The sequence below is a fragment of the Chamaea fasciata genome, unplaced genomic scaffold (assembly GCF_029207755.1).
Source record: "Chamaea fasciata isolate MVZ Bird 193981 ecotype frontalis unplaced genomic scaffold, bChaFas1.0.hap1 SCAF_17, whole genome shotgun sequence".
Taxonomy (NCBI): domain Eukaryota; kingdom Metazoa; phylum Chordata; class Aves; order Passeriformes; family Sylviidae; genus Chamaea; species Chamaea fasciata.
Window position 1 is genome coordinate 7,944,641 of NW_027094102.1, and position 17,321 is coordinate 7,961,961.

General features: G+C 56.4%; 1 protein-coding gene across 1 annotated transcript; it reads left to right on the forward strand.

Moving 5' to 3' along the window:
- Window positions 1-13,040, forward strand: TGM2 (transglutaminase 2). The gene is made up of 13 exons (XM_066198823.1): window positions 1-135; window positions 2,557-2,736; window positions 4,908-5,150; window positions 6,205-6,323; window positions 7,113-7,241; window positions 7,690-7,870; window positions 8,828-8,963; window positions 9,080-9,183; window positions 9,306-9,545; window positions 9,697-9,969; window positions 11,536-11,696; window positions 11,924-12,060; window positions 12,284-13,040. The coding sequence occupies exons 1-13, from the start codon at window positions 126-128 to the stop codon at window positions 12,438-12,440; spliced, it is 2,070 nt and encodes a 689-aa protein (XP_066054920.1). The 5' UTR covers window positions 1-125; the 3' UTR covers window positions 12,441-13,040.
- Window positions 13,041-17,321: the final 4,281 nt, after the last annotated feature.

Sequence of the window (17,321 nt, forward strand, 5' to 3'; positions counted from 1 at the left end):
GGGCCGGACAGCGGGTGGTGAGGGGCAGCTCCCCCGGCATCCGGACCGCCTCAAGGACCGGCATCGGCACCGACAGCGGGACCGGGACAGGTACCGGGACGTGCACAGGCGACGGCACCGGCACCATGGCCGAAGGTAGGACCGCGGCGCGAACCCCCCGCAGGTGCCGGGCTCGGTCCCGCTCCGCGGGAAGTCCCGACCGGCCGCACGCCCGCCCCAGCCGGCGCTCGGTGCCCCCGCGCCGCTCGCTCGGGGCTAGAGCCGGTCCCTGACCCTCAGCCGAAGTCAAGGGCGATGGGGAACGGGAAAGACTAGAGCAGAACGGCGGTAACAAGCCTAGCAGGGTCCGTGCAGGGTCCACGCAGGTCTGTGCCCTTCCCTCCCTCCCGACTCTACTCCGGCCCGGGTGTCCCGCAAATGAAGTCTGGTGCTATTTAAAGCTTTCCCGGTAGAGGAGGGTGGACAGCTGGGCCGGGAGCGTGTGCCCACGTCCTGACAGGGTGAGGGGATTTCAGGAGGCTCAGACAGAAAAAGGGCTTCTGGGTTTCGGGAATCCTGCACTCTTGGCTCTTAAGGGTAGAGACACCCCCACCCCCCAAACAGCTGTCCCCAAAGTCTCAGGAAACGGGTCTGTGTGATTCCCACGGGCACACAGCCCTCTGGGTGAGACGGCATCACTGTGCTCCGCTGTGCCACAGTGCCTCAGGCTGTCCTGGCTCCCAGCACTGCTGTAGCAATACCAACACAGGTCCCCCGGGTCAGACACACAGACACATAGCTGAGCCGCTACAGAATCACAGAATTAACTAGGTTGGAAAACACCTCGAGAGCATCAAGTCCAACCTATGACCTAACACCACCTTATCAGTTAGACCCTGGCACTAAGTGCCACATCCAGTCTTTTTTTAAATACCTCCAGGGACGGTGGCTCCACCATCTCCCTGGGCAGCACATTCTAGAGCCCAATCACTCTTTCTGTGAAGAATTTTTTCCTAATGTCGAGCCTAAATTTCCCCTGGCGCAGCTTAATGCTGTGTTCTCTTGTCCTGAACACACTGGGGAGCTCCTGCTCCTGAATGCCCAGGATGCTGCTACCACTTGCAGCACCTGCAGCCCCCTTCGCACCCATCTATTGGCACCCACTGGTTTGGATAGAGGCACCTGTGCTTTGAGAAATCTGCTTTTTGCTAAATCTGGTGAGGATGAAAACCCTGGGTTGACTGGGATAAGGAGGAGCCCTGATCCTGGCTTCTGAACACACTTATTGTCAGCAAGTTTGGCTCCATGTCAACCAGGAGATTCCACTTGTACAGTCTGTGTTCCGTAGCACAGGGCTGTGCTGCTCACAGAGGGGGAGGCTGGGAGGGAAAGGGCTTGTCTGTGCTCTGTCCCCACTTCACAGTTCCCATGACCCTTAGTTATGGACTGTTCAAGCAGCTCTCACGTTGTGGTGGGGACAGTGACAAGCCCACTGCCCTTCACTGGGCCCATATTGAAGAGTCACCTTGCCCAGAGAGCCAAGAGCAATATTTTTATTTGGATCTGGGAATGGTGACCTCATGGGCTGCTGTTTCCATTTAGCACTGGTCCAAGGAGGGCTTGGTGACTACCAGAGCTGGTACTAGGAAGGGCATGGCCAAGGGGAGACATGGTATGGGGCAGCAAGCTGAGTATTGCTCACTGATCTACTCAGTCCCTTGCTGGCACTGATCTTGCCATGTGCATTCCTGCACAGAATGCTTTTGCTTATTCTGGTGATTAATACATCACTGCAGAGCAGTCAGGGATCAGTGGCCCCCAGTGATGATGAATGATGCCTCATCGCTCCAGCACAATGCCCAGGGTGGCAGGGACGTGGGTGCTGGTGTTCCAGCACACAGCCCTGCCTGGGCTGAGAGCAGAGCAGAGCAGAGCAGCCTGCATGTGTCTGGGGCATCAGACACCCTCTGCCACTGAATCTACACTTGCTCTTACCAATTTGTCAGCAGCCGCAGCACAGTGAAGCTGCTGGAGGCCTGGCTGAGGCAGAGGAACACCCTGGACATTCCTGGGCTCACTCAGCAGCGTGTGTTGGGGTGGGGGCACACAGCAGGGCCAGTGAAAGGCCCCCTGAGAGCAGAGCTGAGTGCCGGGCTTTGCTCTGCTGCTGGGTGCTGTGAGACACAGGCTGGCACAGCTCTGGCAGCACATGTGATACCACGGAGGCAGCTCCACGGCACAGCAAAACACAGAGCTGGATCAGGAGGGCAAAACGTCTCTGTGAGCTTGGCTGCCAAAGCTGTGCCCTTCTCACAGCACACGACGGGAGCCCAGCCCTCAGAGCACTCCTGGAAGGGTGGATGCTCAGAGTCTGGCACGGTCACTGTGCCCTCCTAGAGAGATGCTCTGCCTGACACATCTGGGAGCACAGGGCAGTGTGGGTGGGGGAGGCTCAGACCCCTCACCACGGTCCCACCCCAGGGCTCGGGATGGGCTACAGCCCCACCTCCTTCCCAAGGGTCGGGACGGCGTGATGTGGTCCCAGGGTCAGAGCTGTACCTGCCACTGTCTTTGCAGATCTGGTGCTGGAGACGTGGGACCTGCACTGCGACCGCAATGGGCGGGAGCACCGGACGGCGGACATGGGCTGCAAGCAGCTGGTGGTGCGACGGGGGCAGCCCTTCACCATCACCCTGCGCTTCTCGGGCCGCGGCTACGAGGAGGGCGTGGACAAACTCTCCTTCAACGTCGAGACTGGTGAGCGCCCCCACGTTTGTGTCGCGACCCTCTGCCCCCGCCCCAGGGCTCACCTGTGCTCCCACGGGGCTGTGCCACGGCACCTGCCCCATGTCACACAGTCCCCGTTCCTCACTTGGCAGAGGCTGGTGCTGTGAACAGCTTTTATATCACAACAAGGAAAAAGGTAGAAACTCGTTTCCTTAATGAGAGCAGAAGAGAAGTGATAAAGAAATAAAACAAAAAGCCACCAGCATCATCACCTCCTCTCCCTCCTCCTCCTCCCAGGGCTGAGCCAGACTAAGGGCATGTCAAAGCTGTCAGCTCACCAGCAAGTACCTTGGCTGCGACCAGGATCCTGCCCTACCCTCCTGCCCCTCTGAGAAACACCAGCACAGTGCATCTTTTTAGCCGGAGGCATCACAGCATTTCTGCTGATGGCCTTTACACCCAGCCCTGCTGCCCCTCGGACCACCCAGAGTGGGATTTGCTCAGGAAACACAAACACTGGAGAAAGGAAATGTTCCCACAGAGACCCCCCAGCGCAGCCCCCCAGGCCGGGCCGGGGCTGGGCTGTTGCTCTCACAGCCAGGGCTGGGTGCAGCCACCGGGCAGGGGCTCAGCCCCGCCAGCTCAGAGCAAAGGGAGAGGAAACTATTTCTCAGGCAGGAGTTATTTTAGGGCTGAAGCACCATGCTGAGTCAACCCGGCCAGAATTCAAAGTAGAACTGCAACCAAGTTTCCTCGCAGAGTAAAACTCTCCTTTTTCCATCCCAAAAGCTCCGGTGACAAAACAAAACCCAGCACCTCCCAGCTTCACCCTAAACCAGCAGCTCCCTTGGTGCCCTAGGAGCTCCATGGAGGCTGCCCACCCACTCCCATCCCTGTGTTTCTCCAGGCCATGCTACAGCCAGGCAGTCCTGGACTGGTTTTGCAACAGGAGTAGCCACAGGCACAGCCTCCCAAGCCAAGGCAAGGGTTGGCAGAGGCTCCTCCGGGCTGGAGCCCGGCCCCAGCGTTGCAGAAAGAGGGCAAAGGTGCTTTGGTGCTCGCAGAGGCACGTGGCACTGCCACCCCACCGGCAGTGGCCCCAGCACATTGCTCACTGGGGCCGGGCCTGTCAAGGCAGGGACTGGCAGACCTGTCCCTCCATCCTGGGGCGGCAGAGCCACCGAGGTCGTCTGCCGCCTCCCACAAGGAAGATTGAAGGAAGAATGGAGTGAAAATAGAGCTGTGTTTTTGCAGCTGCCGGGTTGACAGAGCCCCGTACAGGTGCCAGAGTCCAGGGGGATGTTGTGGGCTGTGGAGGCAGGAGGAGGAGGAGGAGGAAGAGGAGGAGGAGGAGGCAGGCTCCTGTGTCTGCCCAGCCTATGACAGCGCCGGGCTGGCTCTTGCCCAAAGAACTCCGTGAACTCAGCCCAGCCTGCCCGAGAGGAGAAACTGTGTCACTTTCATGAGTTCACGAGTATTTTTGGTGACTGGCCTGTAGGCGAGGGCTGGCCGGGGACCAGCGGGGCTGTGCTCCGGCACGGAGAGGGGACAGCAGTGGCACCACTGCCTCGGCTGCCGGCCAGGCACTGCACGGCCAGCGAGCTGCAGGGCCGGGCTGGGCGTCACCGCTCCGGGGAGCGGGTCTGGAGCTGGCTCCGTGCAGGTGGCTTGGCCATGGCTGCAGCTTGGAGGGGCCAGCAAGGATCACACTGTCCCAGGCTCGGCGCTCTGGCCACTGAGGTCATCCCTATTGCTGGGATGTTTGCAGCAACGCCTGAGGCTGCACACAGGACTGGGGCACTCAGTGAAGGGGGTCTGGGCTCTGCCAGCCTGCATGCTGTGTGTGCTTGACAGCACTGCTTGGAGGAGAGGCAGGAGCAGGTGCATCTGAGAACAGAGACCTGGCCCTGGGGTGAGCAGCTGGGCAATCACCCCTGTGCTCTGCTGGCCCCCCACAGGGTGAGTCTGCCCCTTCCCAAACAGTGGGAGACATTCCTGAGCTCCCAGCAGCTGGGCTACCCTGTGCCCTCAGTACCTGACAAACTACATGGTGAATGTTCCCAGACTGTGACAGTCAAGATCCAGGCAGCTCCCTGCAGGGCAGGGAGGCTTGGAGCAGCTGCCCTTGGTGCAGCCTCCATGGCACAGGGCTCCCAGGGACTCTGGAGCACTGGGAGAACTGACCTACTCCTTCTTGACAGGGCCCTGCCCCAGTGAGACATCAGGAACCAGCTCCCACTTTGTCATGACTGACTGCCCAGAGGAATCATGTTGGAGTGCTGTGATGCAGCAGCAGGATGGAGAATCCCTCTCTGTCTCGCTCTGCTCCCCACCCAACGCTCGTGTCGGCCGCTACAGCATGACCCTGGAGGCCTGCACTGACTACCAGGGCTCCAGCTACCAAATCGGGGACTTCATCCTTCTCTTCAACCCCTGGCACCCAGGTGAGGCTTTCACCTCTCTAAGCCCAGGGATTCCAAGGCTCAGGAAAACACAAAATGCTGATCTAAACACAGTTTTAAGCAGAAAGCCTCACTTTGCTTCCATGTCCACACAATCCCTGCAGTAGGTCAGGGCCAAGAGCACCATCCCCACCCTACAACATACACAGCCCCTTTGCCAACACCCCAAACACCCAATGGCCTGTCCAGGCTGCCCCCACCATACTGTAGCCATGGGAGCTCACCACAGTGGTGTTGGTGTGAAGCCCTGGGCAGTCCCTGGCACCAGCTCCTGGCCAGGCAGGGGACAGGGGAAAAGCCTTTAAATGTCCCTAATTGCCCCTAGTTGTCCCCACTTGCCCCTGGCTGTCCCTAATTGCCCCCATGAGATCCATTCTCACCCAGGCACCTGGCTATGGACTCAGTGACATGGATATCACAGTCCTGGTGAAATTTGGGCAGCCAGACCCAGAGGGGAGGTTCAATTCAGTGCCGTAAGGTTCAACAGCCCTGGGATTTTCCTCTCTCCATGTCCTTCCCCTGCTCCTGGACCGTCTGGTTTCCTGGATCTCAAATGTCCCACGCTGGATCTACAGAGATAAGGGGCCATAGGAAGCTCTGCTCAACCAGGGCTGTGCTGAGCAGTGGGGGTGGACGTCTGGGGTTTCCTTCTGCAAACATTTCCAGTAAATGTTGATTTCCACAGCAGTAGCTGCTGTGAGTGAAATGGCTTTGGCCGTGCTGAGCTAGCACATCCACTCCCACTGCTCACTGCACCCCCAGGGAGGTCTCCCCTCCTGAGAAGAGATCCATCTCCATTAAATAAAAGGGAGGAAAGGCAGAGACATGAGAAAGAATGAAAAGCAAACCACAAACTCGCTGAAATTTTCCCATCAGTTTAAATCAACCTGGGCTGAAATTCCCCACCAGCTGGTTTAAGGCATGAGCAGTTCCAGCCCCTCGTGCCTCATTTCCCACTGGATCAATCCACAGGGAGGGGTCAGGAAGCTGGTTGTGCAGGGCAGAGCCCTGTCACCATCACTTGCTGTTCCCACAGAGGACACGGTTTTCATGCGTGATGAGAATGAGCGACGTGAGTACGTCCTGTCCCAGCACGGGCTTATCTACCAGGGCACCTGTGATTACATCTTCTCCATCCCCTGGAACTTTGGCCAGGTGAGTGGGCAAGGGCCCCTGGGACCCTTGGGACCCCTGGCCATGCAGCTGTGATGCTGCAGGACACAGGGACTGGTGCCACGTGTGTGCCCCTCACAGACAAGCACCCCAAACGCTGTCAGCACCTTGGAGTCCAGCCATGGCTCAAAAAAACCGGAATCTCATTTCCAAGAGGGAATGTGCTGACTTCAAAGCATGGCATGGCAAGGGGTGTGTTTCCCCACGGCTCCTGGGTGCCCCACGGCCATGTGTCCCTAATCTGGGTGACCCTGCTGTGCCAGGAGGCAGTGCCTGATAAGGCATTCCTGGGCACTGTGCCAGGGGTTCCGATAAGGCAATGCTCACAGCCCGAGCTGCACCCACCCTCGGGGCGCAGGGGTTGCTCAGCCACCCTCCCTGAGCAAAGGGCTGGGGGCCCGCAGCAGTGGGGGTGCCCATGACCTCCACAGGATCCGCACCTCAATTCAAGGAAGGGCTGTGACTCAGCTGTGATGGGAAGTAGACTTTCCCGGAGGTCAGGTCCATGCCCTGACCCCTGCACGGTTGCAGGAAACCAGACCCAGCCCCAGTACGTAGGCAGGAGGTCACCCACAGGCTTCACAGGCTGAGTGGGAACAGTGGGGATGTCACGCAGCGGATGCTGGCAGGGGAGGGGACCCTGAGGAGGTGTGACCCCTGCACCCAGCAGTTCTGCCAGCAGGGGCATCACAGTGGGCCAGAGAGGGAGGAGAGAGGTGGCAGACCTCCTGTGGGGACCTCACACAACCTTTTCTCCCTGCTCTCCACCAGTTCGAGGATGACATCTTGGCCATCTGCCTCAATATGCTGGACATAAACCCCAAACACCTGAGGGATCAGAACCGGGACTGCTCCCGCCGCAATGACCCCGTGTACATTGGCAGGGTGGTGAGCGCCATGGTGAGTCCGGGGTGCAGCTGGCAGGGTGTCCCCAGCACCCCCCATTCCCTGGGGTGCAAACACCCCCCAGCTACAGCTGTGGCAGACAGCATCTGCCATCTCCCCTAGTTGCACCATTTTCCTTCTCTGGGGTGTTTCCTCTCTCTTTTACATCCTTTACTGCTCCTGTATGTATAAGAGCTTTTTTAGAGGAAACAAATAGCAGGGATAGGCACAGATCATTCCAGGAGCAGCTTTGGGATAACCACTCCCAAATTCCCCAGGCAGGAGGATGTGTTTCTAAACTTCATCCCTGTTTAGCACCATGTCCACCTGCATCCCAGTGAGCTCTTGCATGGACACAGCATATTAATGTGGGTGACAGTGCATATGAATGGGACAAAGGCTTTTTCCCTCCCTCCCCAGCCCGTGCCTGCCCCTCCATCCTTCCCCTTTTCTCCTGCCACAGGTGAACTGTAATGATGAAGACCGAGGGGTGCTGTTTGGGCGGTGGGACAACCGCTACGATGATGGGATGAGCCCCATGGCCTGGATTGGGAGTGTGGATATTCTCAAGAGGTGGAAGAAGTTTGGGTGCCAGCCAGTCAAGTACGGCCAGTGCTGGGTCTTTGCTGCTGTGGCGTGCACTGGTGAGAGCAGATGCCTTTGGTCTCCCTCTCTCCACAGGACAGGGTCACCCATCTCCCCCCACCTCGCAGCCTGGCCCCCACCCTCCATCCACTCCAGGTTCTGCAGCCAGAGGGAAGAGCTGCAATCAGCCTGCAATGATTCCTTTGCAATTAGCTCTCTATTATTCTAGTTTGTCAGGAAATAGAGGGAAAAAATTATAGAAAAGGGCTCTGGTTTTTCAATCAGCACTGCCTCCCCAGCCAGGCAGCATGGGAGGGACTGAGACAGGCCGGGGTAAGGGAAGTGGCTTTAAGGCCAAGTTTGCAATAAAGTCACGAATCCACTAAGATCAAAATAATGTCATGGCCACCAGGGCAATCAGCCTGGGGAAAAAGAAGGGAACAATTCCAGACTTGCTTCTGCTGGGAAACACTCACATATGCTTGTGCAGTTTCGCCCCAAGAAAAACACTGCCTGTGAGAGCATTGATGTGTCACAGACAGACGAGACCCTTTTTAGAGGAGAGAAATAGCAGAAAACTAAAGTGGATTTTCAGCGACTCGCAGAGGTTTATAGCCTTCTTTTGAAGCACTGTAACTGCCTCCCTGCTCCCTGGGGAGCTCCCTGCACAGTTAAAGACAGCTGGGAGATGAAATCCGGGGTTCAGCACGGCTGCCCACACTCTACCTCCAAAGCACTTGCAGATGCTTTTTGTGCCTTTTTTTTGCTGCAATATCAAACCTGTCAAGCTGTCAGAGCCAGGTGCCACCCAGCTTGCCTGTGCACTGTGGATGCAGGAACTGGCTTCTCCTGGGGATCCCAGAAGTCCCCAGGCACCCCTTTTGTAGGCAAAGGGAAGGGCAGGAGTTGTTCAAACCTGGAGCTCCATGGGACATGAGCTGTGCAAACCTGGGGCTCTGTGGGGTGGGAGTGGTGCAGACCTGGCCCCCTGTCTCACCCTGCCCTGCTCCCTGCAGTCATGCGGTGCCTGGGAATCCCCAGCCGGGTGGTGACCAACTACAACTCAGCCCATGACACAAATGCCAACCTGACCATCGACCGCTACGTCAACGAGAAGGGGGAGCAGGAGAGGCAGTCCTGGGACAAGATCTGGTGAGCAACACAGCAGGACCTCAGCATGCCCAGCCCTGGGCTACTTCTGCCCCTTCCCCAGAGCCTGGCAGGTGCTGGGGGAGGCTGAGACTTCTACATGCAAGTTTCCCTTGCAGGAACTTCCACTGCTGGGTGGAGTCGTGGATGGCCCGCCCAGACTTGGCAGCTGGCTATGATGGGTGGCAGGTGCTGGACCCGACGCCTCAGGAGAAGAGTGAAGGTACAACGTGCTCCACACGGAAGCTCCATCCACCTCACACCCTGACACGGCTGGGTCGCCCCACCACAGCCACCCCTCGTGGCTGAACCCTGGAGTGGTGACAGTGGCTCTACTCCGTGCAGGAGTTTACTGCTGCGGGCCAGCCCCCGTCAAAGCCATCAAAGAGGGTGACATGCTGCTCAAGTACGACATCCCCTTCATCTTCGCGGAGGTGAACGCTGACGTGGTGTACTGGGTGGTGCAGGGCGACGGGATGCAGAAGCAGAGCATCCGATCCTCAGACGTGGGGAAGTACATCAGCACCAAGAGCGTCGGCAGGGACACCCGTGAGGACATCACCCACAACTACAAATACCCAGAGGGTACGGGGGCTTTCAGGGGCAGAGATGTCCAGGGAGGGATGTTGCTCCTGGGAAACAACAGCAGCAGGAGGGCTCCAGGGCTCAGGGCAGAACAGCCCAGACCAAGCCCTCCCCGTACTCCAGGGAATCACAGGAATTTTGTGCACCGCAGGGTCTGAGGAGGAGCGGGCAGTGTTTGAGAAGGCAGAGCATCAGAAGAAGTCCATCGGGGAGGAGGATGAGGGGCTGCACCTCAGGATCAAGGTGTCAGAGGGTGCAAACAAGGGCAGTGACTTTGATGTCTTTGCCGTTGTCAACAACAACACAGACGAGGAGCATGTCTGCAGGGTGACGCTGTGCGCCCGTGCCACCAGCCACAACGGCACCCTCGGGCCCCAGTGTGGCCTCACGGACCCAGTCGACATCGACATTGAGCCCAGGGCAGGTAAGAGACCCACTGATGGTGAAGGAGATGCTTCACCAGGCCTGGGGTCAGGTCAGCCGGTGTTCAGCTGCTCGGTAGGCAATGCCACATTGGGGCATCCTCCTTAGTTAACTACCACTGTGGATTTTTAATCTTGGTGAGAGGATGAGGAAATTGCTCAGGCAGAGGCTGGAAATGCATTTGGAGCTGGACAAGCCACTGCTGCTACAGCTGTTATGCCGAGGGAGCGAGCTGAACACACCCAGGCTGCCATCCCTAGGCATCCCAGGCACTCTGTGGCACCTGTCTGCATCCCTCCTGCTTTCCCTCAGTCTTTGGTTCTCTGGTGAGATCCTCCCACACCAGGGAGAGCAGAACTGGCCCGGCTCAGCCCTGAGTGCGTGGTCCCAGGCTGGAGGAAGTGGGAAGCTCTGGGTTTCCTGGCCAGCAGCACTGAAGCTCTCGATGTCTCCTTGGGTGGGCGTTCGGCTGCAGAGCTGTCTTGGCACGGACCCCGAACCTCCCTCACCCTTGTCACACGTGAACATCACCATCTGGTCATTAAACATGAGTTTGGGTTTACGTGAGTTTGCAGAGACCCTTCAGGGCTTGGAAAGGCCACACATCTGCTGTCCTGGAACAACCAAATGTTTACACCGAGCCCTGCTCCTCACCAGCCCTCTTGTAAACGCAGCGCTCGGCGCTCTGCCAGGTGTTGAGCTGCTTTACAGGAATGAGGAATGTGCTGGCTCTTGCCACCATGGAGGGGAGAGGATGTGCCTCTGCTCATGCTGGCAGAAGCACCAGCAGGTATTTGGAGCCTTTTGCAGGGCTGGATGGGGGAGTGGGGACAGGTACTCATCCTGCTAGAGGAGCCCGGTGGCCTTTGGGGTACTTAACATTTCTGTGCAAAAGTTAACCCAACACCATTTTTTCTGAAACATTTATTACGAGCTCCTGAAACTTCTACCCTCAGCTCCTGCCTGAAAATATAGACCCAGGACTTCCCCAGACTGCATTCTTTAGGGAACCCCAGCACTTTGTGCCAGTGTGGGAAGCTAGGCTTGTTACTCTCACCACAGTCTCAGCTGATGCTACAGCACTTCAAATCTTGCCTCATGAATGCCAGGCTCCACTTCTCATGGTCACAGCCACTCTGGGCTCCTTGTTCCAGGCAGTTCTGCAGTTGGTTGCCTTCAGCCTCCTTTCCCCTGGACAGCCCCATCCCTGAAGGACTTTCAGATAGGCAACACTGAGGGCTGAGTGAGGGCAGCTGCCAGGGACCAGGCTGCCTCCCAGTGCCCACACTGGCTGCCAAGGGCTGGCACTCCGGTCCCCTGGTGCAGACATGACCCTGGAGTCTTGGCCTAGGACATGGCTCCTTCCCATCCCCACACCCTGAACATCCCTTCTGGCACTTAGAAGCCCAGCCCTGCAGGAGTCCCAGTTCCCCAGTCCCTGCAAGGCACCTGGAGAGGCTCCTGGGGAGCCCAAACCATGCCAGCAGCAGCTGGGTGTCAGTGCAGGACTGTGGGTTCTGGGCTGGAGATGCCACGGGTGCTCACCCCTCTCTGCTTCCCCTTCCAGAGAAGAGGGTGCCCCTGCGCATCCTGTATGAAGAGTACAGGGACAAACTGACCCAGGACAACCTCATCAAGGTGGTGGCTCTCCTGAACGATCACCAGACTGGTGACATCATCGTGGCTGTCAGGGACATTTATGTTGAGAATCCACCGATCAAAATCAGGGTAAGGGTCCAATGTCCCAACCCAGGCAGGTTTGAGGGGAATGAGTTGCTGTGATCATTCGGGGGGGTTATTACCCCTGGGGCTTGGGCAGCAGGTCCTGCTTCACTGAGCGTGGCTGCATCCCCTGGGACCTGCATCCCTAAAGTCCTGCCTCAGCCCCAGGGTGGGGGGAGCACCATGGCCCCCAGGATCGGTGGTGCTTGGGGTCCAACCTCTCCTACTTGCAGATTTTAGGAGAGCCAATGCAGAATCGGAAGCTGGTGGCAGAGATCAGCCTGGTGAACCCCCTTGCAGTGCCTCTGAATGGCTGCGTGTTCGTGGTGGAGGGCACCGGCCTCACCGAGGGGCAGTTGGTCAAGGAGCTGTAAGAGCTTTTCCCCTTTCACCTGGCTGGGATGTTGGGAGTGCTGTGGGGGTGGATTTCTGTGTCTGGAGACCCTACACCTTGCTGGGGAAGGGGTTTGGCCACCCTACAGAGGTCTTTGCTTGCCAAAGTCCCAGCACTGTCCCACAGCACCATGGGCCCTGAGAGGGTGACAAGGGGCTCTGAGGGTGACAGGCCACAATGACTCCTTGCCCTCCCACAGCGAGGAGCCACTGGAGCCACAGGCAGAGGCCAAATTCCGGATGGATCTGATGCCGCGGCTGTCCGGGCTACAGAAGCTGATGGTGGACTTTGAGAGTGACCAGCTGACGGGGGTCAAGGGCTACCGCAACGTCATCATCGCACCCCAGCCCATGTGAGCAGCTACCACACCCCCCCAGCTGCAGAGACCCTGCCTCGCTGGCCCCCCACCTGCTTTAGCACAAAATGGTCCCAGAAGGGCGATGCCAGAGCCCAGCCTGACCCCAGCACGCCTCAGTGATGCCAGGCTCCTCCCCAGGAGCACGGACAGGATAAAGGGGCTGGTCGGGTCTGGGGGCTGCTGTGGCAGCCACTCCCTTCACTGATGTTCTCTCACCCTGTGGGGTGGAAACATCCCTGTCCTGCCTGTCCCTCAGCACTGGGCACAGCGGGACTCCCGTGCCAGACCCCTCCTCTGTGCAGCAGAGCCCATTTCCATAGAGGCAGCAGCAGAATGACCCCTCCAGCCCCTGCCGTCACCATCCTCTGACTGCAGCTCCATAGAGAGAGGTTTTATACTGTGAGCACAAAGCTGTCTATGCACCATATACCTATAAACCAAATCTATAAATACTGCAAATAACCTGCTTGGTTACAGCCAGGCATTGGCTTTGATAACCGTCCTGGCACTGCAGACACTGCAGGGAGGGATGGGATGTTACTTTGATATGAATCAACTATGCAAACACTGAATAAAAACTCTATTTTTCACTTTAAAAGCCAGACCTGGCTCTTCTTGCCCTTCCTCTCCCCACAGCAGGACCCGGCAACTTCTTGCCCAGCATCCATGTGGGTGGGGGAGCAAGTTCTCCCAGCCCAGCACTCAGGTGGGGGTCACTGCCATGGCTGGCACTGCAGCCACACTGGCCTCATATTGGCCACCCCCTCTGCCCCAAATCAGCCCGGTCTGGTGTTCTCAGGGTGCTCTACACTCAGCCCCCAAGACCCCTTTCCTGGTAATTTCTCCCCTGCCAGGAATGATTCCATACTGTGCTCAGAGAACTGGAGAGAGAACACTGCAAGTAATCAAGCCATCAGGTCTTGCACACCCAGGCTCTGGGCAGGGCTGCCCGCCCAGGCTGGGGCAGGTGAAGGAAGGGCAACTGGATCCTGCACAGCGGTGCGGGAGGAGAGTGGGGATTTGTCTCACACCTGGAACCAGGGTCAAGGCTCTGCTGAAGAGAAACATTTTCCATTGCAGAATGGCCCTCCCACATGCTCCCCACAACCAGGGTGGGAGCCTCCCTGCTCCTATAAAAAAACACCACAGAAACCATTAGAGAGCTGGTGGCGTCTGACTGAGGGTCTCACAGTCACCACAGCCCCAGCAGAGGGGTCACACAGGCCCAGGACAGTCTGTGGGACAGGAGAATCTCACTCACACTGGCTGGTTCCAGTCACCCTGACATTGTGGTGTCTCCCATCCCAGCCGTGACTCAGGCTGAATGGGCAGCTGGGAGTGTTTCCCATCAAGGACAGCCCGTTCTCCAGCTTCCCTTTCTGTTTATCTTTAGGATGAGATAAAATCTCCATGTGCAGTGCTCCAGACACAGCTGCTGCTTCCCCAAGCCAGGTTGGGGTTCATGGCCAGAATTCCCCAAACCCTGGCTCTGCTTCCCCCAATGGGAGGCCAAGGACCCATCCCAGCTCCAGCCCCAGCTCCTGCTCCCAGCATGGAACTTGAGTGGGCACAGCAGAGCCCAGGCCTCGTGCAGCAGCAGACTGGCCAATAAAGCCTTTCAAGAAACAGCCCCAGGAGAACCACATTATCCCCTTACCCTTTGGAACTTTAATAACCACACCTCCCTGTCCTGCTTTGCTCAAACACAACCCAAAAAGGCAGCTGGAGGCTGGGACCCCCATGGGATAAAGTGGGGATAGATGTGAGGCCTGGCACGGAGAGGGATGAGTTGCTCAATCAGCTCTCCCAAGGGACAGAGAGTGCCCACCCTGTGGCATTAGGACAGAGAAAGAGCTCCAGGAGGGAGAGGGATGGGGGTTCTTGCCTGCATTCAGGGCAAGGGGTGGGGGCCATGCCAGCCCCCAGCTCTGGCAGCACCAACCCCCCCAGACACCAGTGCCAAGAGCACATGGAGCCCCAAAGAATCCTGAAGGAGTTAACAGCACGAATCAGCGCTGCCTTCCCTGTCAGGAACATTCCTCAGCCCAGCAATGATGCACGGCCCCTCTTAAGAGCATTTGTTACTGGGCTCCGCTGAGCCAGGCCTCCAACTGCTCAGCGCCTGGGTTAAAAATAACCAGCAGCTCTGCTGCTTCGAGCTGGGTCTTGATAAAATAAACATTAGAACAGCTATTCCTGAAGGTCACTCCCATCCATCTGAGCCTCGGCAGAGCAAGGCTGCTCCGATGAGAAGGGAACAGACTCCAAACGTTGCATTAATGGTTTAGAGGCAGGGGTTGGCTCTCAGGGCTGGTTTTTCCTCCATTACCCACAGAGCTGAGGTTGACTTCCCTGTGCCCAGTCCAGATCACTGCCATGGTACCACACTGCCTCCATCTCCCTGTGCCTACCCTGGATCACTGGCACAGTTCTGGGCTGCATCCATCAGACCCTTTGGCACTCTCACCATGCAAGCAATGAGTTATAAATTAAGTATTTCCAGTATCCATTGTGTGGGAAGGTTTGTAATTCAGTGTTAGTCCAAGTGCCAAAGCCAGGTGGGAGCATTCTTGGGGAGGAGAGGTTCTGGATATACATCAGCTCACTGGAGATGCTGACTTGCCAAGAACTGATTGTAAACTCATTTTAGACTTGATGACCTTTAACTTACCTTCATTGATAGATCGAAACTAGAACAAACTCCCATAAATCAGAGCTTTCACGAGAGCAAATGTGTGGGCTTTCCAAATACTACTGCCCCTCCAAAGGTCTCCCTCCTCCTCTGCAAACATGGAACTCATTTTTACTCTCTTTGGTTCAATGAGACAACTGAGGCACCATCAAACAGCGAAAGAGACAAACCCCCAATGGCAGGAGGTCCCACTGCCCCCTCATAGGAAACCATTCTCTCTTCCACAGCCATGGAAGGTGCAGGAGAACTGTGGAGATGCCTCTTCCAGCATGGCCATCCTGTGGAGAACATCAACAGCCTCTCTGTGCCTGCCTGATCCCTGATGCATCCCCTGTGAGGTCCCTGTCCTGCCCTTCATGGTGGGCTGTACTGGCACACAAACCAGTAAGGACTGGTCAGCTGGACATTGGCAGCAGAGGGACACCCTTTACTGTCAGCTGCTTGTCCCTTGCCAGAATGAGACAAGACTTGTCTTTTCCGAGAAAGACAAAACAAGACTCGTCTTTTCCCAGAAAGACAAAGTGAAATTTGGCTCTTCCCAGAAAGAAGTGACAAGACCCTAAATCTGTGAATGATTTATTAGTTGTCACACAGATTTGCTCCATCAGCAGCAGGGCAATGCTTGGCCACCATGCATCAGCCAAGCTGCAACCCATCACATCCTTGTACCCAGGGAAAACACTGGGACATGGATTTGCAACCCCTGTCCAGAATCCAATTGTGGTGCAGGCTGCTCTGCACCCAGGGGACATTTCTATACCCCAAGTGTTTGTTTTCCTTAAACTTTCCTTAAAAGTGTTTGTTTTCCTTAAACATCCCCCCTCCCCTGTGAGGTGGTCCTGGGGTTTCCTGGGTTTGGCCTCAGAACCTGTACACAACCAGAATGACCATGATTCCATCTGCTCCAGCATACATGAACGCCTGTGAGGCTCTCAACCTGTATTAAACTTCTTCCTAAATGTTGTTACATGAAGCCACTACTGCCAATAGAAATAAAGAACGTGTTTTCTTCCTACTGTTGCCTTCCAGCAGGTGAGAAAGAGGCAAAGGATGCCTGTGGCACATCCCTAAATCCAGTGAAATCACTGGCAAATACACGTCCCGGCCTCACTGCAACAGACTGGCGCCGTGTCTGATGTGACATTTCATCCAAGTGTTTTACCAGGTCATGTTTTTTTTCAGAGCATTAGGGACAGGTTATACTTTTTCTAACTAATCCTAGAGATAAATATACGTGAAGTTTGGAACTGACCAGGGACTGTATCAAAACTTGGCCCAAAAAACCAAAGCCCACAGCAACCTACCCTGGGTCAAAACTCTGGCAGCACAAATACACCACCCCCCGGATGCCTCCACCACTCCAAGGCTCTGCCAGCCCTTCCTCATCACCATCTCAACCTGGGATCTCACTGAACCTGTTAGTTAGTCAGGAGTGACTTCCTCACCTTGTACAGGTGCATAAGCCACCATTCTGTGGTTACAGAGTAGGGAATGCACACCAGTGAACTGAGGCACTGAACTGCAAAGGCAGCTGTCTAACAGCCAAGTATTTTTTGAGGTGTTTGTTCTTCAAAAAACAACAAAAACCCGATTTGCAAAGGCACGGAAGGACAGCCAGTACCTTGTCACATTTATGTCTTTGAAAACCCCACCTTCAGTTCCTGCACCACCACACAAAGGTGGTTTTCACTAGAAGGAACCACACCTGCTCCCACAACACTACCCAGCCTCTGCAAGGCTTTGTGAAAGCAGAGCTAAATATAGTCCCTTTAAGGGAAGATTTGTAAATCAGTATAAAACATAATCCGCTTTGCAGATACTCTCCAGGGCATACGAAACAATCACTGTTTGCCCACAGAGGCTGTTGCAGACTGGTTAATTGAAGAATCCCTAAGCCTCCCCAAAACCTCCAGAATTAACTCCCAGGGCAACATGAAGACCCCCAAAGCTGAGAGGCTTCAATCACACTGACCCTGCTGGAACAGCAGCTCCTGGTGCTCATGCAGGGAAGCACCTTCCTCCCATTTCAGGTTTGGCTTTTATGTGTATTTTTCCCAGACATGTCCTACAGAAATCCCCCATTTCCACTGTATGGAAAACTGACACAAGGATCTCCCCAAGCCTGGGCTTTAGAAGGGTAAAAAACCCAAACAAAACCCGCAGGGTGCCGGAGCACTGAGGAAAGAA

Excerpts from the sequence above, each read along its gene's own strand:
- TGM2 (XM_066198823.1), top strand. Across the intron at positions 7,871-8,827 it reads TGCTGCTGTGGCGTGCACTG|TCATGCGGTGCCTGGGAATC; the intron begins GTGAGAGCAGAT and ends TGCTCCCTGCAG. Across the intron at positions 9,184-9,305 it reads GCCTCAGGAGAAGAGTGAAG|GAGTTTACTGCTGCGGGCCA; the intron begins GTACAACGTGCT and ends TACTCCGTGCAG.